This window comes from Onychostruthus taczanowskii, unplaced genomic scaffold (genome assembly GCF_017590055.1).
Source record: "Onychostruthus taczanowskii isolate IOZ18803 unplaced genomic scaffold, ASM1759005v1 scaffold9, whole genome shotgun sequence".
NCBI lineage: Eukaryota > Metazoa > Chordata > Aves > Passeriformes > Passeridae > Onychostruthus > Onychostruthus taczanowskii.
In genome coordinates this window covers 4,102,940-4,129,571 of record NW_024506993.1, presented here as the reverse complement: position 1 = coordinate 4,129,571, position 26,632 = coordinate 4,102,940, and the positions used below count along the sequence as shown (strand labels likewise).

At 42.0% G+C, this 26,632-nt stretch overlaps 1 protein-coding gene across 4 annotated transcripts in view; it reads right to left on the bottom strand.

Annotated features, from left to right (window-relative positions):
- Positions 1-26,632, bottom strand: part of FOXP1 (forkhead box P1) — a 376,461-nt gene that overhangs the window by 58,785 nt on the left and 291,044 nt on the right. For 3 of the 4 annotated variants that reach the window (XM_041425693.1, XM_041425694.1, XM_041425695.1), the window contains 4 exons: positions 16,009-16,146; positions 14,846-14,935; positions 9,391-9,550; positions 3,130-3,334 (listed from right to left, as the gene is read on the bottom strand). In XM_041425693.1, coding sequence (XP_041281627.1) covers positions 3,130-3,334; positions 9,391-9,550; positions 14,846-14,935; positions 16,009-16,146 — 593 coding nt within the window. Of the gene's footprint in view, positions 1-3,129; positions 3,335-9,390; positions 9,551-14,845; positions 14,936-16,008; positions 16,147-24,975; positions 25,063-26,632 lie in introns of those variants that run through there. The other variant, XM_041425696.1, reaches the window with a different exon arrangement.

The following is a 26,632-nucleotide window of genomic DNA, read 5'->3' as shown; positions in this document are numbered from 1 at the left end:
TGGGCAGTGTCACCACTGCCACCAGAGCTGTGTCCCTGCAGCCTGTGCAGAACCTCAGTCTGGGCTGGCGGCACGGCGACGCGTGGGCACGCCAGGCAGCCAATGACTACTGCTCCTGCTATTTTAAACCCCTTGTTTATAGCCAGAATGTGTTTTTACCCAAGATACAGAGCAGATCTGCTGGCTTGCCTGCTGATTCTAACACAGGTGCCTCCTGTCTCGCAGGTCTGGAGCAGCCTCGCAACCTGACCTGTGGGATCAGGAACCCCCTAAAACACAGCCTGAACTACCCCAGTGACATGTGCCAGAGATGACAGTGATGATAGTAACTCCCACATAACCAACTTGCCTCCTGCAGCCCACTCCTTCTCAAAAGCCCAAGAGAAAGGGGTTGAAAACAGCTTTACAGCACGCCCTAAAAGTTAATGTTACCTGTATATGATTATTTATGGCTGCTGGGCAGTCGTTATGATGTGGCTGTGCTTAACTTTTAGGACACTTACAGATTTTACTATGTGCTTTTTATTGTTGTTAAATCTAAATAAATACCTCTTGCTTGTATCAGACCAGAGCTAACGTAAGGTTAGCACAGAAAGTGCAGGAATGAGGGGAAATCCACAAGCCCAAAACCTTCCCTGGCCAGCCCAGGCTGTGACTTACATGATGGGAGGTGGAAGGGCTGATTCCTCCCTAGTGAGCCCTTCCCACAGCCCCAGCTAGGGACTGCCTCCAAAAGTCTCCTTAGATTTGCAGTGCTGAACCACATGGGTACAAGAACACACATGGATTTAACTCTAAGTCCAGCAAACTCATGCTCCCAGCAGACCCATGATTTTTCTACTCTTAACCTTTGAAATCAAAAAATTACTAAACCCCTGCTTGCGCCTGTGCTTTTTTTCTGCAAGCCCACTAAAATTTGACTTTCTGTGAGCTTTCAAACATACATTTGATGGCAGAGCACAGCAGCTCTTCTCTCCCTGCTCACTCCCCACCCCGACCTCCCTGCCTGTAGATAAATATCCTTTCAGAAAGGAAACCAGTGCAAAATATCTCACCAAGAGGAGTTTCTGTGTCACATGAAATCAAGGCAGGCACCAGGGTGCCTGATGAGACTGCAACAAAACCCTTAAGTGCATCAGGAGGCATTCTCCTGCCTGTAGTCTCCTGCTCTACTTATGGATAAACATGTAATTCAATCACTGCAGCAAATGGATGGCATAAAGCCTCCATGTACCAAAGAGAGGCAGGACAAAGCAAAGTCTGTAGCCCTCTTATTTGTATTCCTAAATAAACCTATTTTGTATTTTGATATTTCAGAGAATTCAAGAGACATGCAAGAAAAGTATAAGGCAAGCTTAATAACACAGGTATTGATTCCAGCACTGAGGATTTAGTCTTCTTAACTAAGACAATCTCAAACAATACCATGGCATGTTTATGCCTTCCTAATTAATCTGGAACTTTACTAATAAAAGCATGTGTATCACCTTGTCTGTAGATCCCAGCTGCCTCCGGGCCACAATTACAGGACTCAGGCACGTGGATTTCCAGGTCTGCTCAATACTATTCACAGAGAAAATTCTTACTTCAGAACAGATTCCTGTATTTCCACTGCATTTCAAACTGAACTGAATCTGTTTCCTGGTTTAGACTGCCATTAGCACACAGCACGTGCCTCTATTCAGTGAAAGAAGACCCATCTTGCTGCATGGGATTTTACTTTATATACTCGCTAAGAAAAACATAGATAAAAAATTTACTGAAAAGCCATAAACCCATCTTGTTCAGTTCTACATGGAGCAAAAAGGGAATTAATTGTTTAATAAACATCAAATTTTTTTTTAGTATCCCATGTAAGTCTTCATGAAAACCACGTCCTTGGCACTTACATGCATTATAAACATATTCACTGATGTTCCCACACACGTCCTTGCAATGGGTATATAAAGGATGCCTTACACACACAGCACTTCTTCCAACAGTGGGTGTGCTATCCTTTAAAATCTATTCTCAGCAGCACTATTTTCTTAATATCAGCAAGATATAAGAGGTATTTATATAGCTTCCCTATCAATCTACTTTCAGACCACCAGAAATACAAACTCTATGGCTTAAAAATTCCATTATCCTCTTTGTAATGAATGAAAGGAGGTCGGAAAGACAAAGCCATCAGTTTCCATAAAATCCAGCTTTCACTAGTGTCTGCTGTAACATTTCTAGATGGGCAAAGGGACTCTCCTGAATGCAAAGGAGCACTGCCCTCCCCACTGCGCCCACTCCTCGAGACCCTTCCTCCTCCTCCTCCTCCTCCGGCAACGACGCCGAGGCTGCAGCCGGCGCTGGCACCCACGGCCCCGGCGCCTGGGCCTGTCTATCTCCCCAGAAGCAAAAGTTACGTTGTTAGACACGCCTCAGTGAAATCTGGGGGTGTAAAGAAACAAACCTGCAATAAAGCATCCTCTGGAATAAAGCAGAGCCCGCGCCGAGAAGCACGTCAACAGACAACCCCTGATTTAAGCCATTTCTTTTAACAATGCAAGCTGAGCAAGTATAAATTAACTCACACTTTTAAAAGCCAAACAACACCAGTTAGCTAATTTTATCAGCAGTTGAAAAAAAGAAAAAAAGCCACTTTGTTTTAGAGAAACCTGGTGAACTCAAGCCTACTGTTGTCTTGTGAAAGGAGGGAATACAGAGTACAAAAAGGCAAATATGTTAGATGAGATAGGGCACCAAAATTTGGTAGAAAAATGGGGACTGTACTGACCAACAGATTTTCTTGCTCCCCACCAGCCTGTAAACCCAAAGCACAACAAGAGTACCACCACCTATGATACAAAACTCAAAAAAACCCCCAGCTTCTTCACACTTCCCAATACGCTTATCCAATGCACTTCTAATTAGCTAATTGTGCCCACATTGATCCAATTAACAAGCCATAAAGATCTGAACAAAAGGAGCACATTCTGCCCAGTGGAGACTCTATTCAACCACGCCAACACCAGACAGAGCAAGATGTGGAGGACAGAACCGAGGCCAAGGCGCTTGGCCACCGCTCCCGAGCGTTTCGCCATCGCTCCGGGACGCTGCTCCCAGACTGCTCAGGGTGGAAAACCTGCAGGCACCTACCTCTCCCGTTTAGGAGTGTGGACTGATAGCTGTCCATTAGTTGAGGCGTGTGGGTTGATGATTAAGGAGGTCTTGGAGGGCGCGGAGGAGGAGACGCAGGTGGTGGACAGGTCCAGGCTGCTGTGGTTGTTGCTGGCTGCCTCCTCCGCTGTGTGCGAGCTTGTCACTTCCTTCCAGAGCTGCTGCAGCTCTGTTGGAATCATGCCTGAAACAAACAAATTGGATAATTAAATCAATTAACAGCTAATTCGGCCGTCTTCAAACAGTAATTAAATCAAAGAGTCAGTAAACAAAGCCTAGTGTTAGTTTTGCCTGTGTGTGTTTTTGCGCATGTATGTATTTTTTTTTAATAACTAAATGCTAATACTGCACTGCATGACTCTGCTACGCTGTGGTGTGACACCTGCAATACTCATGGAATGCAAAATCCGGGCTGTGGGGCAGAGGGATCCACACCTACATTGAATATCAAGTTAAATATTGTAATTTTTTGTAATTTTTAGACCAAAGGCCCATTTTCAGAGTCCCTGTTTGGGCAAAAAACACCCCCAATCCCAAAGCAAGGCTGACAGCAAAGGTGGCCACTGGCTATTCTATGTTCAGCTAAGAAATTAAATTCCTTTATTTTTCCACAATTTTTTGCTTTTTTTTTTTTTTTTTTTTTTTTAAGGAAAGTGACTATTTTCAAAGCTATTATTAAAAACAAGGAAGGTCTTAGGAAAAAAAATTCTCAACTTTATTATTATGACAACATGAACCACAACATGACTAATTTTGTGCTTAAGTTTTAAATGATGACAAATAGCTTTGTTATTAAATACAGTTTTTATTAATCACTTTTAGACGTAAATTATGAATTCATATTGTCTTCCTGAAATGCTTTTCAAATTTTAACAGTCAAATTGATTATACTATGATTATTTCATTAACACACCTATCTTTCTCATTAATTTTGGTTTCTCAAACTGCTCCCTTAATTGATGGATGTGTCTACCGAAAAACTGTATAACTTTCTATACAAGTAACACTATTATTACTGTCATTTCTTAGATCGATGCTAATGAGCCATTCAAAAGTAAAATGAAAACAGAAAATAAGCTTCAAGAAAAAAACAATAATAAAAAATTGTATTTTTTTATATGTGCCGAAGTGGACACCAGGGTTAGGGAGACAACATTCAGTAATTAATGCAAGTGAAAACTGCAAACTCCAATGGGCCAAATGGAAGGTGAACCATGTGCTCACGCTGAGATCATGCTTTTGGATAAAGCTGATGCTTGTGACATGATCCAACAAGTCAAGTTTCTCTCACAGCAGACTATTTCAGTGCTCTTTCAGAAAAGGCCATGGGAAAAAATTAGCAGTAGAGACACATCACTCAAATATTCAGGGAAAAATAACAATAATAATAATAAGCCAGTGTCATGTTTTTAAAGAGGTTTCTCATCAGTGTGCTTCCAGCTCATCGTTTGGGTGACTGTTCATTGTTTCACCATGTTGTAGCTCTGGAGCTATCCTAAGGAAACCTGCCATTTTCTGAGTGTACAGCAGCAGCTCTCACAGGCATGTACCTCACCCAACCTAAGGTATTGAAATAAAAAAAATACGGCAGTATGCATTATATTCATTTGAAACACATAATAAAAAATGCCAAGGTCTAAATTTAATTTATTTTTGTCATTTAGAATACAATGGATAGATAATCATCTCAACGTGATCAGCCAAACATCTTTACTTTGCTAAACTGTTAAAGATTTTAATTATGCTAGCTTTGGAGAGCACTGGTCTAATGAGGCGATAGACTCCAGAGAATCTAAGTGGTTAAGAACTGTGAAATGAGTCTGATAGGATTTTTTTATATTCACCGTGGATCGTTTGCATATCAAAGAGGAGTAAATTATTGCACGACAGACCAATAACCTTCCCCGCCTTTCCCAGAGTAGCATTAACAAAAACAGTTGGTCTCCGGTAACGGTTCGCTACAAAAAAATGCTGAAATCCTTAAGTATCTGCAATTAATATATATTAGGGAAGAGGCTTCAATTTATACATTAAGTGATCAGATATTCTTAGGACACATCCGTTTCACTAAAACCACGTCATTTTCCTTTCATCAGCCCCAAATGCCAATTATATTTTGATGGATTTTGTCCCAAATGAGCATTTAGTTATTAGACATATTCAATTATTACTTGTCCCCTGGAATTAAACCTCTGAGCAAATTAAACAAAGAAAAAGGTCAGTACACAAGCCCGTGTCCTGTTTTGCTGTGTGGGGGCTATTATTTTCAAACACCTTGCAAAGTGACAGTGTGGGATGTATTTTTAGCTAACACGCTTGACAGGACTGTCTGCGCACTAACAATTACCTGTGAGCAGGGCTGACCCTTACACACTGTTTACTCAGTTGAAACAATAGTGAATAGACTTGTCTGTTGATGATAACATATTGATATGAGAACATATGAGCCGACACCTATTTTTATTTTCCAGAATAAGCAAATAGGGAAAGAATAACTGGCGTTTTTTCACTTTTTTTTTTTTTTTAATCTGGATTTCTGCAGGTTTTTAATTAAACACGGGCTATCATCCACTTTCCTCTCCTCCCAGTCACTTCTGGATCTACCAATTCTTTCTTCCAAGGAAAAGCCTGAAAATGTTACAGCCACTAAAACAGACACACATATGATATTTATGCCTCTAAAAGTCAAAGTGTTTTGTCTAACTTCCCATACAAATGTAACTCCCATTAGTACTAATAACAACTATACCAGAGATGGAAGGAAAAATAAAACATAACCAGCTGTGTGTGGGAAAATGCTGGAGATAGTAAGGATTTTAGGCTGGGTGACATTAATTTAAAGAGCTGTGATGTCATACATGTCCACACACAACCCCTTGCCAAAAATTGATTACATCACCTGATTAATAAAATAAAATTAGAAATAGCCTCTCTCCTCCTGCCCTAAATTTAGTTCCTTTAGAATAACTCCGGAGAGAATTCCTGCCTAGCCTGTCAAACTGGGCAGCTGAAAGGTATGCTCATCACTCATCCAGCAATATGGTTAAATAAAATAATAGAACAAATGGCAAAAGCAAGTCAAATAGATCCACGACCACTCGCAATAAATTATGTAATTTACCATTTAACAGTCTCATTTTAACAGGGAGAGCTAAGTTTCAAGTCAGATTCCCAGAACTGCGCTGCAATTACCCGGGATTGCTGCAAGTTCCTAAGGACCAGGAACAGGATTCAGACCTGGAAGTGCCAAATCTACGGGAGCAATCAGGCACCCAGATGTCTCAGTCCTATCATTTTCACTCACTGGTGATGTGAAGTGTGATTTGCAGTTTCATTTTGAAGATACTGAAGATCTCACTCTCGCAGCTCACAAGACTGCTGAAATGGGGTTTATTTTAAAATTGCTGCTATGCACAGATGTAAAATCTAGATTACAGAAGTGTCTAAATACTAAGCAGCAAAGATTACACAAATATAACATTAAAGGATGTGCTATTTAGTTTAAAACAATAGGGGAGCACTAAAAACTGAAATGAAACTAAAATACAGATTTAAACAATCTATTAGTTCTGAAAACATAACGAAAATGTCACTTATGAAGTAGCATTCTCTCCTTGGAAACATTTATTACTATTACAGATACTTAAGAATAAAAGCAAAATGTTTTTAACTGAATTCACATCTACATTTACTAGAGGGATGATTTTATTTCTTTTATACACATATTTAAAGTATTTGTCTCAGTCTTGCAAACTGTTCTGGAAACAAAAGGGCATGAGAGATGTAATTTTTTTTTAAAATAAGAAGTGTCCATTACCAATTACTTTAAACTATAGCCCTGGCTCTTCATTGCATTTTTCAGGACAACTAGTCCTCTTGATTATGAAAGAAAATGTAGGCACAGGTTTAAAAAATGTATGTTGTGGGGACAGCTGACAGATTACTGCTCACGGAACTCAATTTCCCAACCCCAGGTATCACCGGCTCAAAGACAAACAGAGTTGCTCAACCTCTTTGTGTCCTTGTACCTCCATACCCAGGTGACCATGTTCAAGCAAGCAGAAAGTTGATTTAAACCTCATAATGACATCAGTTTTAAGCCATCGTCTCTGTGATAAAAAGGAATAAAATATCGTGCTGGATTGCAACCCGCCTCGAGTCTCAAGCCCCTCTTTCCTGCCGGCTCCCGCCACCCCCAACGCTCGCAGCTCATTTCCCTGCCAGAACCAGCCCTCTCTGCTTATGTTTTTGTGTCTCTGGCGTGCAAGTCAGCACCCCTCAGGTTTTAAATACGCTCCTGGGCGAGGACTAATAGTTACACTTCCCTGCTAACCATATCAATCAATGCCACGACGGCTGAATTACCTACTGGTGTCTCCGATGTGTTACCGCACAGATTACACTTCATGCATCACCACATTCATTTCTTTCACATTACACATGAGCGTGTCTTGTCACTGCCCAATTGCCCTCCTTTGGACAGCTTAACTGATGGACTATACAATGAACCTTACTGAGCCAACTTAATGGTATAGGAGCTGTGGGAAAAATTAGCAAGGTTGAAGCTTGAGTCCGGTGGGTGTGTGGGAACAGCCCGGGATGCTTCCAACAATAAATCTGAGGCATAATTCATGCATGTTACAACATCGTGCAAGCATAAATGGCATTTCATCTACATGCCCTTTTTTCCTGGACTCATTTCACACCTTCTCCCCATCACTCTGCATCAATGGTGACTGAACAGGTACTGCCCCAAGCCTGATTCTGCAGCTCCCAGCTGGGCACCACCTTCCCATGGATCAGCTTCCAACTCCTGCACAGTGCTGCTCTGCACCAGGCATCCAGTTCTGGGATGCTGGCAAGCTGAACTGAGACTCAGGGAGTCAGGTGTCAGGCCCCCAAAAGCTTGGCCTCTCAACACAGGAGTTAAGTGCTCAAATACCCTACTGGATCTGGGAAAAATAAGCCTAAATAAAGCATGTCAGCCACACAGCAAAGCAGACTCCACTCCCCAGTTTGGCCTCTATTTATCCATGTAAGTTAATATTCACCAGCCACCTCACTCTCCTTTTTTACAGCTATGTACACAGAAAAAAAGGAGGGTGAAGAACAGAAGCAATTTCATCTTTTCCCCTCCATTTAAGTGAACAGAGCTGAATGTAAATTCATTGTATGATTTAGAAACTAAGAACAACCCTAAGGCTGCTTTCAAGATCCCAAATCATTCAACCTCGGCTGACTCAAGCTATAAAGGTGAATGTTCAAATTTATTATGGGGCAAGGGAAGGAGAAGGCAGGATTATTCAAAAATACCAGCATCATGGTTGATGCCATGGCATGCCTGAGCCATGCCAACTCCAAACAGTCTGCTTTAACTACAGCAGCCAGAGCTCAGGCAAGTCTGTTGAACTGTCCCACGGCTTACAGACAAACCCAGTTTAAAAAGTAAAATAATAAACTTAAGCCAAAAAAGAAAAGAGAGAATAAAAACGCTAGGTTATAATCACTGTCAAAAGTACTGTGGATTTAAGTAGTGCTTTCAGTGTATCAATGTCTTAAAAAAATAAAATAAATTGGGATTTCAGCAAAGCAGTAACTTCTTGCAGAGAGCAGGACTGAATAAAGACGTAGGAGGATCTAATTGTCAATAACACCATTAGAATTAAATGGAGTTAATCCCAATTTGCCTCAGTGTGGAGGAAGGAACAGAAGCACCGAGGCAGTGACACGAAGGCTGTGGAGAGCAGCCGTGTCCCCTCTCCCTGGCAGCCACAGCCAAGGGCACTCAGAGCTCCCCAGCCTGTGGGTCAGAGCGGCTCTGTGCCAGCTCATGGCCAGGCTGGGACCAGGAAGGCCCAAACAACACATCTGGGAAAGGAAAAGCTGCTCTCACACACCCTTAGCCACGAAGCCAGCACCAGGAATCGATAAAGACTCCTCCTGTGAAGGATTCCGAGCCCAGATGAGCACGACCAGCAGCTCTGAGTCTGCCAGACTGGCTACAGCTGTGCAAACTGCACGTGAACTCCAAGCCCTCTGCACCCTGCCAGTCAGAGCAGCCCAGGATTGCAGCACCGCCCTTCTCAAAAAATACCTTCCTAACACCCACCCTGCCCATCAGAATCTTCCTGTGCTTATTATTCTATGAGCCTGTGAGCTCTTTCTCTCTCTCCCCCCCGTGACAATTCTGTGTGAGTGTGCACCCTTGCCCTGGCTCTGCCACCCAAACCCCTCACCTACCTTGTGCAAGGGGTTGCAAAGGCAGAGTAGGCTGCCCGGGCTGGATCGTCAGCAGCCCCTGACGCTGCAGAGACAGGAGGTGCTGCTGCTGCAACTGCTGCATCTGTAAGAGCTGCTGCTGAAAGGCCAACTGCTGCGTGGCCACTTGCTGCTGCTGGGGCTGGAAAAAAAAAAAACAACAAAAAAATTAAAATGCGCACTTGTTAATACAAGAGAAAAGCAGAGGATTACAAGGCTCCTTGTCTCAACTTGCTTCAATTTCTGATGGCAGTAACTCAGCATCAAGGCCCAGCCAGCGAGCCCACCACCCCTGGCAAAGACCCCAAGGTATGGTTAGATGCTGGAGCTAACACAGGGCTGCAGATTCCCATCTGCAGTGGTTAACTTTCACCCAATCTAAATCTCTGCTGCCATCCCAACTACAAATGTATACAGCATTTCTTGGTCCATGTGTTCATGTTTTACCCCAGACACGGCTGTGTTCCAGCGGTGGGTAAAGCAAATGCTGATGAAAATCCTGGGTAATTCTTCGAGGCAAAGAACATGAGAATCACACCCCATGATCACATCACACTTAGATGTAACAAGAAACCCTGCACTGTGCTCTGTTTGCTCATTCAAGGGTTGTCTCAACTATTAAGGCAATTCGACTGGCTTAATTTATGGTATTTTATACTCACTCTCTTCTCCATCCATCAAGCCTCACAATACTTTCTGTTACACTGGAATTATTCTGTGCTGTATTTAAGGCTGCTACTTCTGCACTTTGAAAATTTTAATTATTCTCACTAGAAAGAAGATGGAGTTGCTTTACTCCACAGGGATGTGAACCTTGAACCTTCGAGGTGTAAAAGAACATGTTGCTTTTCTCACTACTATACCCGGAGAAGCTTTTAACTACTCTGTTTATCACTTCTGACATAAATAAATGAGAAAAAATCAGACCTTTGAAGAAGAAAAACTTCATCTAATATTGTTAATTAGCCATGACAAACGATGAAATAACATTGTAAATCTTTCATAGAAACAGCCACTAGATTTTAATTACACACATTCATAATTTAGCAAACAACATCTTACTTGAATGTGAGTGTTTAATATGTACAGTACTCGAGGCTTCAGAGTCCTTAATTTTGTTCAGTTAAGGAAGCCTCTAGGTTTTGCTTCCATGCTCATCTTGTATTTTATTTGCTTTGTTCTTTAAAATCCATGAAAGGCTTTGCATTTTGATAAATATCTTTTTATTTATTGTACAATGACAGGAGGAAAACTTTTGTTGTGTAAAACATCAATACATCATGCCAGTGTTTAGCAGTTCCTTGTGCTAGCCAAAAAAAATTAATGTAGATTTCCTTAGTAATTATCTGAGTGATAGAAAGATAATACCAGTGCAGTAGTACAATAAATAGAAGGAAATTATCTAATATCCCTAATCTGCTAGGAATCATATCAAGGTGGAGGTCTTATACACATTATGGCCAACAATTATGGAAAGAAAATTAACTCTTACCAAACTGCACACTTTCCCAAACAAACCCCAGCCGGATCCCGAGCTTTCTGTCACCTTTCCTTGACACCGAGCCAGAGGATCGCTGGCCCCACTCCCTACTGGTGTTACACAGGGAAAAAGTCCCACCAGAGCTGCTGGAGCACGACTGACAGACACCAACTGTGGGTTTGACCCCCACCTTCTCGTACCACCCTGCCCCATCAATCCTAATACTGCAACTGACTTAACACCCACAACTCTGAGAGTCAGCCATTCTATTCATCTTATTTATAAACACAATTTATCTTACTTCCAAAGAAAACCTTGGACTTCAGGAACACATCTAAACAAATAGGTGTTTGGATATTCTGAAACTCGGAGAGTTTACATTTCTTTGCAACAGCTTGCTCTGACACATCCATTTGTTGCAACTATTTGCAACAGCACCATATGCATGCAGGCCCCAGCAACAGTTGTATTGAGCTAAAGTAACGTTTGCCTCCATAAATATTAATTTTAAAATATATACACTTAATGTATTTATAATAATATATTTATATTGTTAGTACTAGTAGTAAGCGGTGTTTTACCTATTTGCAATAAGAGTGCAGTTAGCACACAGGTTTTTTTAAAAAAAAACACTTTATTATACCAATTGAATGATGCCCTTTTGGTTGTCTTCTCAGCTATCCTAAGAAAAGCTCTTGAACACACTCTACTTTGAAAAGCCAGGATATAAAAGTATACAAGGCCCATTGTCCAAGAAAGAATTTAAAAGCAAGACACGTTGCCAAACTGCGCTCCCCACCCAGTTACCAAACACAGGATACAAGGCAGTTTGTTTACTTCTCACAATTGAATGCATACAAAAAAGGTCTCGGTGCAGTCCTGTTGTCAGGTCAGTAGTCAGTGTTAAAATGCTGAAATATCCTGATAAAACTTGCATTTTTGATCCCCTCCCTAAAGCTTCTGTCAAAGGTCTGTTTTCCTTTCTTAGGTTACTCCCTACTGCCTAACATAAACTGTGACAGTGCCGGAGGACAAACGGCCCTGCTCGGGAAACAGCGCGCTCCGTCCAGCGCCGCGGCTGCGCCAGAGCTGAGCACCCCCTGCCTCTGGGGAGCCCCGAATTCCCCAGGGAAGAGCAGGAACAGGGCTGAGATCCCACCCAGCACCTCTGCTCCTCGCTGTCGGGCACTGCTCACCCTCTGCTACCCCATGCAGCCCTCGAGTAAAACGCCCAGGAACCTCGCTGGGGTCTGTCTCTTGCTCCGCTCGGGGGTCGGGTCCCGTTCACCAGCGGGGCTGGGGAGGTTTGTTGTGCTTTCCTTTTTTCACAACAGCACAATAGGACGAGGCGCTCACAAAATGACTTGGGGGATGCCGTACATGAATACGCTTGTTCCATCTGTCAAGGTACAAGCTCAGCCCTCGTTAGCACGGCAGCCGCCGGCCCCCACCACGGCACTGCCCGTCAGTTTTCAGTGCCAGAGGGAGGGGGAAGAAATAAAATAATACAAGGCCACCTTTTCCATGCTAATTTAGCAAGAATAACCTCCTTAAGCTGGGCTGAACAAACCTGTGGGGTGAAATGCATTGTTGAAATGGATCTCCACTAAAACCATCAGCAAAAATACTCCCCCCCCCCGGCCAAAACCCCTAGAATAAGCTGGAGAGAGTTAGGTCCTTGTTCTCTTTCTAGCTATCGTGTTAAAATGCTCTTCTTGAAACAGGAAGGAGTCCTTTCTTATTGTTGCTTTCGCTACTGTAATATCAGAAGTGTGACCACAGTAAATCAGTGTGTTAGATATTGAAATGCCATCACATTGTCTAACTTCCCTTCTTGTCTTTTTTAACACAAAGTATTTTTTTCTTTAAGCTCCAAGCCCTCATCTTTGTGTCTGAGATGCTCTCCTGTCTGACAACAGCAATTTAGAAGAGTTAACTTTTATCGTTCATTCTGCTGTGTAACTTTCCCCTTCAAATTTCTTTATCTGCCCTCTGAGCTCATCTGAACTTTCATGTTCTCCCAGCATGTAGGCTTGCATTCAAAACTATGTCTAATAGACCAAATAAGAGGTTAATAAGAAGTGGCAACAGAAAGAAAAAATACAATCCCTGGTAACTGATAAGAATGACAGTGGCAGCCCTTTATTGTTTGTCTTCAAATATAGAGTTAAAGATCTTTAAAAAACTAAATTTTGACGCCTTTGAAAAGAAAGAAGCACAAAATAACAACAGGGGGTTATTGCCTGCCAGCCACAGGGGAGAAGCTCCATAATTCTTATTCTCCCTTTTGAAGGCTGTTAGAAATCTGATTCAAAAAAGCAACAGCAGAAGGAGAAAGCCTCTTGAGGCTATCGCCATTTCCTGTGATCATGCATAATGCGTTTCAAAAGTGGGTTTTTACCAATTCTGTTGATCAATTGCACCTCCTTCATATTCCCTCTTTTTTCTGCTGTGTTTACATCTGATGTGACTCAATGACAAGCGCTGTCTGAGACTGTGAAACAGACCTGTCATGTTGATTTATGGGCGCATCAAACCACGACTTGTCCAAACTGAAGCTCGCAGTTCATTAATTAGAGAGTTGTGACTTTGAAGTCAGCTTTCAGACTGTGGTTTTTAACATTTGGCTTAATTTATATGCTCTTGAATGTGGATCTCTAAGGAAAAAACTGAAATTCCCTTCTTGTCTTTGAACTTCTTTTGACCGCACAATAATCATTTCTTTGTCCAGAGTGATGCCTGCATCCCAGAGTCATTAACGCGCATTGAACTGCCACTGATGAGTAAGCCCTACTGAATTAGAAAAACAGCCAGCAAAACAAAGCTGAGAGCATTCTGCACAGTGATATCTCACAATTACATGCCTTCCCTCCCTGTGCCATTTCCATTTTAATTACTGTTAGTCCTTTAGATTTACATTTTAGACACTTTTTAATCTGTTCCCTTTTTATTATAGTGGCGCCCGTAAGCGCGCTATGGTTAAGGTTGTGTCAGCGTTTCCATTATAAACCCCCCTGTTTTCAGGGGTTTATAACTCAGCTGGAAAAATTCACTCTGGGTTGAAACTTGGCACAGGTGGCACGATTTGCCGAAATTTCAAGCGGAATGGGGAGCAGAAATTGGTGCATGCTTCAAGCAACACCCCTTGTCAGGTGACACAACTGCAGCTACTGCCACCGGACATCACCCAGTGTCTCGCACCAAGAGGCAGCTTTCTAGGATCTACCTAAGCCAGCACTGATGTCAGATTAAACAGCAAAGTCTCAAACTCCTCCAGACTTATCAGGTGGGTTCAGCACCTTAAAGTAAATGTAATTGCAGGAAAATTAAATCTAAGCACACCAAAAATACTGAAGTTTTGGATGTGACAGGTATTTTAAAAGGGAAGTGTATCTAAAGGATGGGCAGAAGCTACCCTGGTCTGTCCCCTCCAGTTATGGACCATGGTAGCATCAGAGCAAAGTCTCCTGCCACCTCTTCTCCGTGTCACCACTGATGCTGATCCAGTGGGGTCCCTCCTGCTAAGCCCATGCTGTGAGGATTGTGCAACCAGAACCTCTCTGGCTGGAAAGTGCAAGCCCAAACTCAACAGCTCTCGGCATTCTGCCGTGTTTAGAGAGGACAGCAGCAATCTGGGCCTGCTGCCTGGCCCCCTCCCCTCTCCACCATAACTAACTCCCCCAAGCACTCTCCCAAGATACAAGTCTAGATGCCTGCTCCAGGACTCATACCAAACAGCAAGGCCTGGTCCTCTGCTATAAAATATGTGGCAGCGAGCAAATGGAAAGCACAGGAAAAACACAGGCGAAAACAGGACAATAACTCTAAATCTGAAAGCTGAGGCCCGATAGAGTCAGTTCAGTTGTGCAATCATTTATAAGATGAATGACAGTTTAATAGCCACTAGACAGTCCCCAGGGATCTGTGGTTTGAAAGTAAAATGGGTATTGTCTGTACCTCTTTAGGCTGTTTTCCAGCATGTTGTTGCTGTAAAAGTTGAAGCTGCAACTGTTCCTGTTGTTTCTTATAAAACTCTTGAAGCTGCTGCTACAAAGAAAAGGAAAGATGGTAAGTAACAAAGTGGAGAGCCAATTCAGTGTCCCTTTTGGTGTAACACACAAACTGTGATTTGAAAAATAGCATCCTTTTATCTGTAATGGTCTGACCTTTAGTTTGAAACTCAACAATAAATTCAGTGCACACTGACTATTCTTGGCATTATCGTTTGAAAAGTAATCTCCAAAATGAACTGATGAAAAACATACCATTTTCTACACAAACTAATTAAAATAAGGCAAGGAATGACCTTTGATTGTAACAACAAAGCCAAAATGCCCTTGCTGAGAGAGCCTGGCGGATCTCTGTTGTGAAACACACATGCTTTCTAAATGATAGGGTTTGACTGTATTAAGTGTTGTTCAATACATGCATAGACATCCTGGGAAATACTCTCCTCCCGTTGCCCAGATGTGCTCTGCGCAGGCAGCGCTCCGGCCGCGGGCAGGACGGAGCCTGGGAGCCAGGAGGAGCAGGCAGGGTCGGGCTGGGGGGATGCTGACACCCACCCGGGCTCCCTGAGACCCTGCTGTGCCAAACCCTGTGCTAACAGAGCCTCGGGGCTTGTTGGTGGCCAGCTTCCAGCTGAGAAAGGACCACGGGCTGCGAGAAGCACTGACACACAGCCCAGCATATGTTGGCTGAAATCACACAGGCTTGCAAACCTCTCCACTTCTGTTTCCACTGCCCTTTACGGTTCCAGATGGAAATAACGAGGTCTAAATTGGGAAGTACGGCCCTTCTACCTTGTTTATTCCAATTAGTCAGGGCACACCAAGCCTTCTGAGGGATGCAGGCAAAAGCAACGGGGACATCTGCCGAAGTCCTGACACTTAAATATGCATCTGTATTATTTAGCTGATCTTGGAAACACTCCTAGCACTGCTCTCTGGATTTGTTTCCAGTAGCTATTTCTAGATTTAAAAACAAAAGAGCAGTCAGTTCAGCTCACAGCATGGCTGCTCCAAGGTTCAGACCTGAGATGCGGGCAGCTTCTTACCCCAGGAGGTGAAGCCTCCAGCACCCACAGGGGCCACCTGAGCAGATGTTAAGGAAACAATTACCTGTTGAAGCATGAGTGCCTGCTGCTGTTGGAGCAGGACTTGGAGTTGCTGGGGGGTTAGCACTTGTTGCTGGAGGATCTGCTGCATTTGCTGGGGAGTGATCACTTGAGGTGTCATCATAGCCACCGACACTGGAACCTGAAGGCCAAGAGGAGACAAAGAGGGTCAGAGCACATTCCCACAGCTCCTCCAGTATCCCCATGTCAGGGGAGCCCATTTCTGGCATCAAGAGGGCTGAAGGTGAGAGTCCTCACAGCCCACCCTGGCCAGCACACAGGTACTGACCACACCTTCCCGGTGACTAAATTCCTCTTTTGCAAAACACTATTGGATGGAAATTCTTTAAAGCAAGTAATATGGTAAAGATATATTTATTTTTACAAGAAATCGTCATCTGGGTCCTTTCCCTCCCAGAAAGCCCTTGCCTTCAGTAGAGAAATCCAACAGCCAAATATCCCACGCTGATGGGATCTAGACCCTATTACGACAGGTTTTTCAGAAAATTGAAGGAAGGCTCAGTGATGTGAATAACAGCACTAGACTCCTATGCAATTTTTACAGAAAGGCCCTACCACGATGTCTTTACCATTCCATATTCACCCAGCATACAGATGTCTTCAATTCTTTCATATTATGTGAGATACCATTAAAAGCCGCTTTCCATGACATTTCAGTGACAAACAGCTACAGTGATGAACTTGATAGCATTTCATATTTGCAACTGTTAACACGTTTCTGCACGGGCATCTTTGCAAGGAACCTGTACACTGTATCTGAAAGGATGATGTCTTGTTCAGATAAAACACTGACATTAAAATGACAGGCTGTCTTGGCCAAGGTTACACAAATTGTATTCAAGCGGATACCTAATGACAATGCTATGAATTCTGCAAGCTTTCTAGAATGTAATTTAGCTATTCAAAATAATCACTGCACTTGTGTTTAATTTGCAGACTACATGAGAACCATTTTGTCAGTCCCAGTAATGCAAGAAGACTATTTCCCTAGAAACCCACCCCTCTACCCTCCACTTCAAAAAAGGAAAAGAAAAAGAGGGGAAAAAACAATAGAGGAAAAGACAAAACCCATATGAGTTTTAACAGTAATATTGAAGCACCTTACTTTTCTATAGTTTTAAATCAAACACATGACAGCACAAAACTAAAAGCAGTAAAGGATATACTTTGCTAAAAAGGATCTCCTGTCATCTCATGTATTACAATAAAAGCTAATAATATGTTTAGCACTTTTTCCGTGCACCACTTTTTAAAAAAATCAGCAGACAATAGCTGATCAGAAGATAAAGGAGTTTAAAAAAAACCCTCCAGTGTAGTAGTAAGCAAGAGAGAAATGAAGTATTAATTTTATGTAACATAATGTCTTAATATGCAGTTTATCTTGACTTTTTCACATGATTTGTCCTGTCATTTGCATAGCAAGCTCTCATTCCTAATTTCACAGTCATTATGCACTGATGTCCTGATTTCTCAGCATCACTAATCTTGATGAACTAAAAATGGTTCCTGAAGGTCAGACGCATGTACAGTGCACATCTCCCCGTGTTGTTGTGTACATGTCGTGTGCCAGGGCCAGAAACTGCCTCCAAAACATTTGCTTGAGCAGAACCCAGCAACATGCCATGACATCCCATTAATGCCAACACAGCGAGGTCCTCTGAGCACTCCCTGTGGCACAGCACATTCCCACATCACTGATGGGGTCCAAGCTGGTGAGAGTGCTGGCAAAAGGAGATTTAATTACAAAATTACATCTGGGACAAACACCAGAACCACCAAAACAAGTGGTCAATCTCCCATGGTGCTGCATCCCCGTACCTATGGGGAAGCCACCACCTTGCCATGCAGGACCAGCTCTGAGGACACTGAGTCATCAGGATGGGTAATCCCATTAATTCAGAATATCTTAATCCGCACTCTTTTACAAACTTTTCTGGGAGTAGAAAATTATTTAATTAAATCCTGCCGTCACTATCTTCGCCCCAAAGTGTGACTCACCTTCATTATTCTCATCCCCAGAGAAGTTTACTTTACCCTGGGGTTTGTACTACCTCTTATTGAAGCTGGACCAAGCAAACAGGAGAGGAAGCATGCTTAAGTATGTTTTCTGTGCCCTTCTTGGAAGATAGACAAGACAAATACTCTTCAGTCAGATTTATGACGACAAGCAGGGATACAGACAGGAATAGGGTGGGGTGCTGTAAACCCTACACGTCGGTGATTAATCCAAAGGGCTGCATTCTGCCGTCAGCTGGGCAGGGACAACTCCCATTCACTTCCATGGCCTCTCTGCACGTTTATCTTGGGACAGATCTGGCGATTAGGCCCTATCTTTGAAAACTGGCCATGTACCTTCCAGTAACAAATCTCTTAGCTGCACACTCCTTGCTAGAACAGAAGCACTTAAGCAGAAAGAAAAAAAAAATAATCATGCATGTACTGCACACAGTCACAGAGTACAAGTACACAGAGTACGAGTTTGTGTTGGTCCGTTCGACTCCATTTTCCCATCTGAAACCACATTTTCACACCACACCTGCGCTTCTAAAGAAGGTGCTGCCTTCCATTTATAAACACAGCTAACAGCCACATTTAGCCACGGCCTGTACTTTAGTTTATCACCAAAGCAACTTACGGAAATCTTGCACAAACAAATCTAAATGAATCAGAAACTATTGTGTTAAAAATTACAACACACATCCCGGACGAGTGTGGGCACACACATACGGTCTGAGGGACTTTAAATAGTTAAGAATGATGGCCTATATATCCACTCTCTTAACTCCCAACGTCCAACTTTTCCATGTAGCTAGTCCCTGGTAATACTAGGAATCAAAGGGCATGCAGCACCAGCAATAGGCTATTATAGCCCACACTTTATTACCCATTACTACCGAGGTCATTAGCGGTAAGAGTGATTGTACCGGTCTTAACCTATTGATCATTGTAACTACTATCATTTAATCCCGTGTTGAATGTCTGGAAAGCTGCTAAAGGCACACAAGAGAGAGTGCTTTAGTGATGAGAAATATAGCCAAAGCTTGGAAATTACACTTTGATTCATAAAATCTAGCCAGTGGTTTAAATCAATAGTATTTAAAACAGTCATGTAAGTTCTTAACTACAGCTCTCTAATATTTATGGGTCCCTTTTTGAGTGTACTCAGTCAAAACTAAACTTTATTTTAGATACTGTGCAATATACTTTACATTATGTTAGATAAAAAATATTTATTTCTGATATTTTGCCTGATAGTAAGTGAAACCTAAACCAAGAGCTATAAATTCATTTTAGATTTCTATCTCTCAGATGTCAACTTAAATGTGTTGCCAAAAAAAATTACAAACCAACTTTAAAAATTACTTAACTGTTTAAGTACATGAAAATGAGCATGTTTTATGAGTTAACAATGAATCACAGAAGGCAGTCTATGAAGAACTAAAATAATTCTGTCTTACTGCCTTCAGGGAGTTGAAGTTCAAATTAAACTACTGGCAGATATATTTAAAGAATGCTAAGTTAGCATGCAGAGAAGAAATCAATCTTTTATTTTTTCTTTCAAGTTGTTTATTTCTATTTTGCACTTGAAACATGATTGTTGTTATTGATATGATTAATGAACTACTTTTGGTATTGTTGACTGATAACAATAGGGTGTGGTAGATACCCAGCTGCATGTAAACCTGGCAGCAAAGGTAAAAATACAGCTGCAATTTGGCTTTGGGAGCTGTGCTAGTATGGACCTGCTGACATGCTAATACCATCAACGGCAAAAAATGTCTTTAATACTCACAATTGTCTTCGCTCACTGTTTCTGTTTCTCCCAGGTTTTTGCCTCTGATCCTCTGCATCCCCCAAAGCCCTCCCGGCCCCACAGTCCCCTCTGAGACCCTCCCATTTCAAGCCCTAAAAACGCCCTATTTTGGCAAGACTGACCAAGGGAAACTTCCACAAACTTGGGCCAAGCTCCCCTTTAACTTCCCCACGGAATTACAGCAGGGATGCATTTGTCACTCCTCCACACAACCCAGACAAGGGTCATAGGGATGAAAATGATTTAGTCCTATTTAATCATCTCCATTCCCTCATTTTTGGTGATATTAATATAATTAAATACTAGCTAAATAATTTCAAGTAGTTTAATCTTGTATGAAGGAAAAAAAAAAATGAAAAAAGAAGAATGCCATTTTCACACCCCGTGCCTCCGATGCTGGATACGGCTGGAGTCCTGTTAACTGTCAGCAGGCATGCATGGAAGATGGGGAGGATTTCCTTAATTCATAAAGAATAACTCTGCCAGAAAATCCTTTTCTCCTGCAATCTATGATATTCGAACTTGATTTCAGCCAGCCCTCATACCAGGCACCTTGGATTTCCAAACAGCAATTCTTCGGTTAAAGATTTTGTGATAAAAGTTAAACGGAGCAAAACAGCTGAACACAGAAAAGAACAAGTCGCTGAGGAACAGTTAAAAATACCGAACTACAGTAAAAATAGCTACGACCAGGCAAAACCAAACAATGAACTTGAGCTGTCCTACTAGCAAGATATTAAATGCAGTATATTTAAAATATAAAAAAAAAACAATCAAGCAAAACAATGCAAAACAAAAGAAGATAAAGCACTGACACCCTGGCAAGCAGAGAGGCACGATGCCACAAGCCAGAGCAGAACCCCACAAAAGAAGAAGTGCTGAAGGCAGGCAGGACCTGCTTCCATCCTGAGACTAAAACATTTCCAACACAATATTTCATCCTCCAAAATCCCAACACAGAACTCCACTGTCAGAATTATTCACGCAGGAACTGCAGTGCTGGTTCATTATGCGAAATGGAATCTCACTTTTAGACTTAGTTCTTTTGCCACAATACAGCACAGCACATTAAGACAGGTAATGTTTATTATATTAATGTAAAATCAGCTAAGTAGTCTGTCATTAGCATAACTGTGCTCTCTGTAACAATACAACTCCCTACTGTAAGATGGAAAAAACCTCCTCAAAATTAAATTAGCATTTTATTATTATAATTTTGTTTATCGTATTTTATCAGGAGTGAAGATCTACTTCTGACCCACAGAAAGTAAAAAGATGGGCTATGCTGACATTCCCTGGCATGTCAGGATGTCTGCTGTTTTCTGCATTCTCTTCTAGCTGAGGAAAAACGGGAATATTTTCGTATTTGTTTACAGAATGAAACATCTGATCTTATCTTCCACTTCTCATGCATACCAGGTTTCTCACTAAGTGCCAGGATAATTGTTTCTGCTATAATAAATACCCATTTAATTTGCATAAAAATATAAAGTTTACATAAATTAAATCCTTTCTACATCTAACATTTGTCAAGTAGAGACTAAATCAGAACATACACACACATATCCAAATACCCCTTTAAAAAGACGAGTGAGATTTTAAACTTGAGATTACCATCATAATTTTTCACATTTTAAAAAGTTACCATTTTTGTTTCCATCTCTAGCATGAAAGGAAAAATTATATAACCTGCTGTACATGGTTCGAAACAGTGGTGATTTTATAATGATTCCATTTAAAACTTTAAAAAAAAAAAAAAAAAAGGGAAAAAAACCCTGCAATTTTTTCCAGAGTTTAGGAAGGGAAATGTTAGATCAACATATTCTGCCAAAAAAGCCTCAAATAAACCAAAAGCAATCCTGCTTAGAAACATCTACAATACCCCTAAAGCCCTTGAAAACCCCTTGAAACCCTCTCTCCCAAACACCCTTAATATACTGAGAATGATCATGGTGTCAGACTCCTTACATTTGTGTATTAATTCATACATACATTATGGAGAGCTTAATTAAATAATAAAAGACCACGCTGGAACCAGCAACATTTAATATGCCCAGAATTTCATGTGACTGAAAGGGAAGTGTTATACAGAGAGGCTTTTTTCTTTTTTTTTTTTTTTTTTTCTTAGGGCAGATTTTAAAGAACTGCAAGTCCCAACAGATTTCTAGGAAGGATGAGCCGTCTCCACATCCCTGGCTATTTTCTCCTGCAAGAATCAAATCCATAGCTGCCTGCTCTTCAAACCCAGGGCATTTGAGATGACGTACATTGTCGTGGCCAGTTGAAAAAAAAATTACTGATTCTTGAAAAAAAATCCACCTGGTTAAATCATGCTGTTTATTTCCCACACAAACCAGAGCTCTGCTTAAACACTCGGGTTGGCTTTGCCACTGTGGTTCCAAGTGACGCCTTGATAACAGTTGTAAACTTTATTTGCTTAAAAATGTGCAGGTTTTCACACCTATGGCAGACACCTACAGCTGAACATCACAGCTAAGCACAACGGTGCAAATTAGATTCTAATGAGAAAACATCAGTTGCTTCTTTGACAATTTTGCCATTCACTGATTTACTTCTAATGAAGACGCACTCCAACCAGCCAGCTCGCCGTGTTAAAGGTCAAAGCACGTTCAAAAAAATGCCTCGCAAAATCAAGGCAAATGGGAAACCCGCAAAGAAACCTTCTCATAAAGTGGCGTGGCAATTAGAGTAATTGTGCAAAAAGCCGTCTTCGGTAAAAAGTAAAAGAAATTAAGCTGCCACTACTGTAACAGGTTAGACGAAAATCAAAATTTAATGTATTCTCCCTTGTGTCATCTTGTTTTGTCAAGACATCAAATAGAATTGGAAAGTACAAAATAACAAGCCCTTGAGAAATCACAGAAGCCGACCTTTTTGATGTTGTTGGTTTACCTTGTTCTCAGTTATTTGAACAATGATGTTTCAGATTTAAGGGCAAGATAAAGCTTAAAAATTAAAACCCGTTGTCAGTTTGGGGAGGAGGGGTTGTTGTCCCTCCCAAATAACAGAGCATCTTACCTAATCAATGAAGGCAAATCCGTCCGAAACTAGTGCACAGAACAATTAGCAATTCCACTTATTTGTTCAATATTCAGTCTGGGTTCTATAACATTCATTCAACTTCAATACAGACTACAGATCCTCCTGCTAGCGCAGGAAACCGCACTGGAAAGGTTAAAAAGAAAAAAAAAAAAAAAGAAGAAGAAAAAAAGGCTGGGGCAGAGATATTTGCCAGTGCTGCTTCCCTCCCAATCTCTACACAGCCACTTCAATCTGCAGATGAGTATATGGTGGATTTTTTTTCCCTTTCCTTTTAACTGGAAAGCGAAGCTGAACAAGTAAGCACCTTATAAAAACAAAACAGGACAGAACATTTCAACTGAACTACAGCAAAGTAGTTTCCAGTAATGCAGTTCTGCTTTCAATAAAACAAACAAACTGCTTAAAACCAGCCAAGCCTTTCACCAAACAATAACAAATTTAGCTGATGGTGTCAGGACTTTCCCACAATCTAGTTCTGCAGGTGTTGATAAAACTACCCCTGCTACCGCTTTTCCCTAGCAAAGAGGGGAGAAAAACAACATCGAGTAAGTTATCCTGCTACTGAGAAACCTTTACAGAAAGTAAATCCAAGTGCTGTGTCCTCCCAGCTCATGTTTGTCTACAGCAGCTCTGAAAAGACTAAGAAATACAGCGCAGAAAAGCACAGGAGCTTTTGAAACTCCTTAAAGTTCTGAATGTAAAAATCCTTCTCCCCTTACCTTTCTTCAGCTGCCGGAGCATGTAATCACAGACACAGAAACCAAGGCATTTTGCACTGAAATCATAATTTCAGGATTTAAAAAACAACTTCATTCTCAAGCAACAAGGGTGCTTGAGCACTGTCAGGTTAAAATGGTGCATAAGAAATCACTCTGACTGCCCTACCTCGCTTTCAATGCCTAAAAATCCATTTCATCCTTCTCCACACAACTGTTGCAACCCTTTTCTTCCTTGCACACAACTAAAACCAACTCAACTCGCGCGGACATCAGAGCCCACCGTCCATCAGTGCAATCATCCATCTGTGACCCCTCTACCGTGGGGTCTGATCACTGTTCACACCCCAGCACCAATTTCAGCGTGGGGTTAAGAGCTACACTTCTAAAATGTGTGCAGGGCTCATCCAGCCCCAGAAGAACGTGAGGCACCCACACCTTCCTCTGAGCACTGAGGTCCCTGCAAAAACAGCGCAGGGATTTTATTTCTTCCCTGTCAATCCCATTGTATTTATGACTTCTCTTTAGTTCAGCTGAGTGACTGGTCAGAGCATGTCTCTGAGTTTTTTTTTTCTTTTAAAGCAAAAATAACAGTGCTTAGAAAAGGGAGGGCACAATGGCAAAGCACAGTAAAGTGAATGTTAAACAAGCCTCAGAAAAAAAAACAAACCAACTGTAGCAAACAAAAAAAATTTCAAAGCAGCCCTTCCTATCATAAGCTTTCTGATGATTTATGGTTTACCAACTCAGCAAGGTTACGCAACACTGCATGCCTTTAGATGCATTATTTGAGTCAGTTGAGATTTAATTAAGATCACAGCCTCCAAAATCCCTGTCAAATGAAAATTCACAGAAGACAATACACTATATATCCTCATGCAGATAGTCTCCATTCCATGCTCTGGAATAACATAAGTTAATCCTCGTTTCTATGGTGGCAGACAAAAGTTCACTAATTTTGTTTTCTTTTGACACTTGTGTTGTTTTCTGTTTTATGTCATGAGATCATTCCCTTTTGAGAGGGGAGGGGAGCTGATATAGGGGGAGAGGAGGGAGAGCAATATGTCTGAATATGGCAGCAGATGTATTTTGACATTCTCACAGCTCTGCTGTGATGTCATCAAGTTTTCATATAATTAACCCCTGCCAGTAAGAGCATCCTTTTATGACATCTGTCCATTGGGAAGAGGAGGAAGGAGTCACGGAAAAAAGCACAAAAAGTGCCTCAGTCTTGCTCTCACACGAAAACCAAAATCAAACAAAATTAAATTAAGGCTACAAAACAGCATTTACATCTTCCTTCTGTATCAGTGACTGGCTTTCCCCAGTTCATTATCTGCCCCAACTACCCCCTCACCTCCGAGGTGCTCTGAAACCACCAGCCACGGACGCCCAGCTCATTCCCAGCGCCTTCTCCTCCTGACGGTCCTGGTGCAGGGGAACCCCTCCACTGTATAATCCAGTTCCTCTATTTGCTAAGCATGAGCACGTTAAATAAAACAATATTTCTTACAGAGAAATTGCTAGAACTTTACCTCATTCCACTGTATTCCTATTTGCATTATCTTAATATCTGCTTGCTTATCTCATGGTTTAGAAATGACAGGTGCTAGCGGTCTTTTGTTTGACAGGCCACTACACAAATAACTGTCTTGCCTGAAAGGGCTAATGCACTACTAATGAACAATAAATCAACTTTGATTATAAAGTGTCAGACCAATCAGTTTGCAGTTCAGCTCTATCACAGTCTAGGCCAAGGCAGCTACTCTGTTCAGGCAGGACTCGGGTTTCATCTCTGCAGCCTTATCAATGAAATTTTTTGGACGTAGCCACAGGAGATCACTGAAAACCCTCTGACAGCACATTTTCCGCTGGCTGCGAGGAGAGGACAGAGCCTGCTTTTAGAGACTTCCTAGGCTGCTACTACAATAAATATACAATCAACAAAAGCCATTTCTTTACCAGACAGAAGCACACTCTAATGACATACGCACATGTGCACATGTGTTGTAGCCGTGACTTTTAGAAGCAAACAGAAATGCCTTTCAGCTTGGTGTAAAAGATGTGCGAGATGCCTGAAAGCTCCGCACATTAAGCACACTTACGAGGGGTTCGATCTGGTAAAAAAATAATTTAGCAGGCAGGGTGCTTACAGCTCCGGGGGGAGAGGAGGGCAAGGAGCCTCCTCGCCTACTACAGCTACTGCACATGCACAAGGCATTCCAGGATTGGGCCCGGGAGCATCAGGCATGAGAATCAGCTGTGACCCAAATAAAAGAAAAGATTTCAACATTTAAGTTTATTTATAAAAAGGCAAACTAGCGTATGCAAGTCGCTTTTTATTAGAAATAAACTTCAGCGATTTATTGTAGTTCACAACTCAACACTCACTGCTAGAATAAATCCAACCGTTTGGTTTTCATAAACAGATCTTGGTCACCCTGAATGATTCACACTTCCTGCCACCAAACTTGTTTTTATTTAAAAATATGAAATGGTAGCGTGTCGAACGGCGGCACACGCACCGAGAGGACCGTGTCGCGTTACCGAGGGGCTTTTCCCTGCCAGCCAGCACAAGGACACAACTCTCACCGCCTTCGGAAACAAGCTGGCTTTGAAGGAGTTAATTGCAGAGAGGAAGAGTGTATATGCACTTTGCTCTAAACTTACCACCCACTTCCTAAGGGTTCCCTCCTCCCCGCCACCACCACCCTCGAAATTTCAGCTCACTCGCACTGCAACGCTGACACCGAGCCCGGCTGCGCCGCGATCCCGTTACATCCATTTCGCCGGGGTTCACAGCACCAGTCAATGTCAAAAACAAAGCTCACTCAATTTCCCCCCGGTAAATTGACTGGCGAATCCATTCAGCGATCCCGGTTCCTGACATTTAAACCTGACACTGTGTTTTATCCGGCTCCGTGCACTTTCCCTCTTTCCTCGCTCTTCCCAACTCCAGCGCTGCGGCACAGCCCGCCCGGCTACGCGCACCCGCGACTGTCACGACAGGCGCC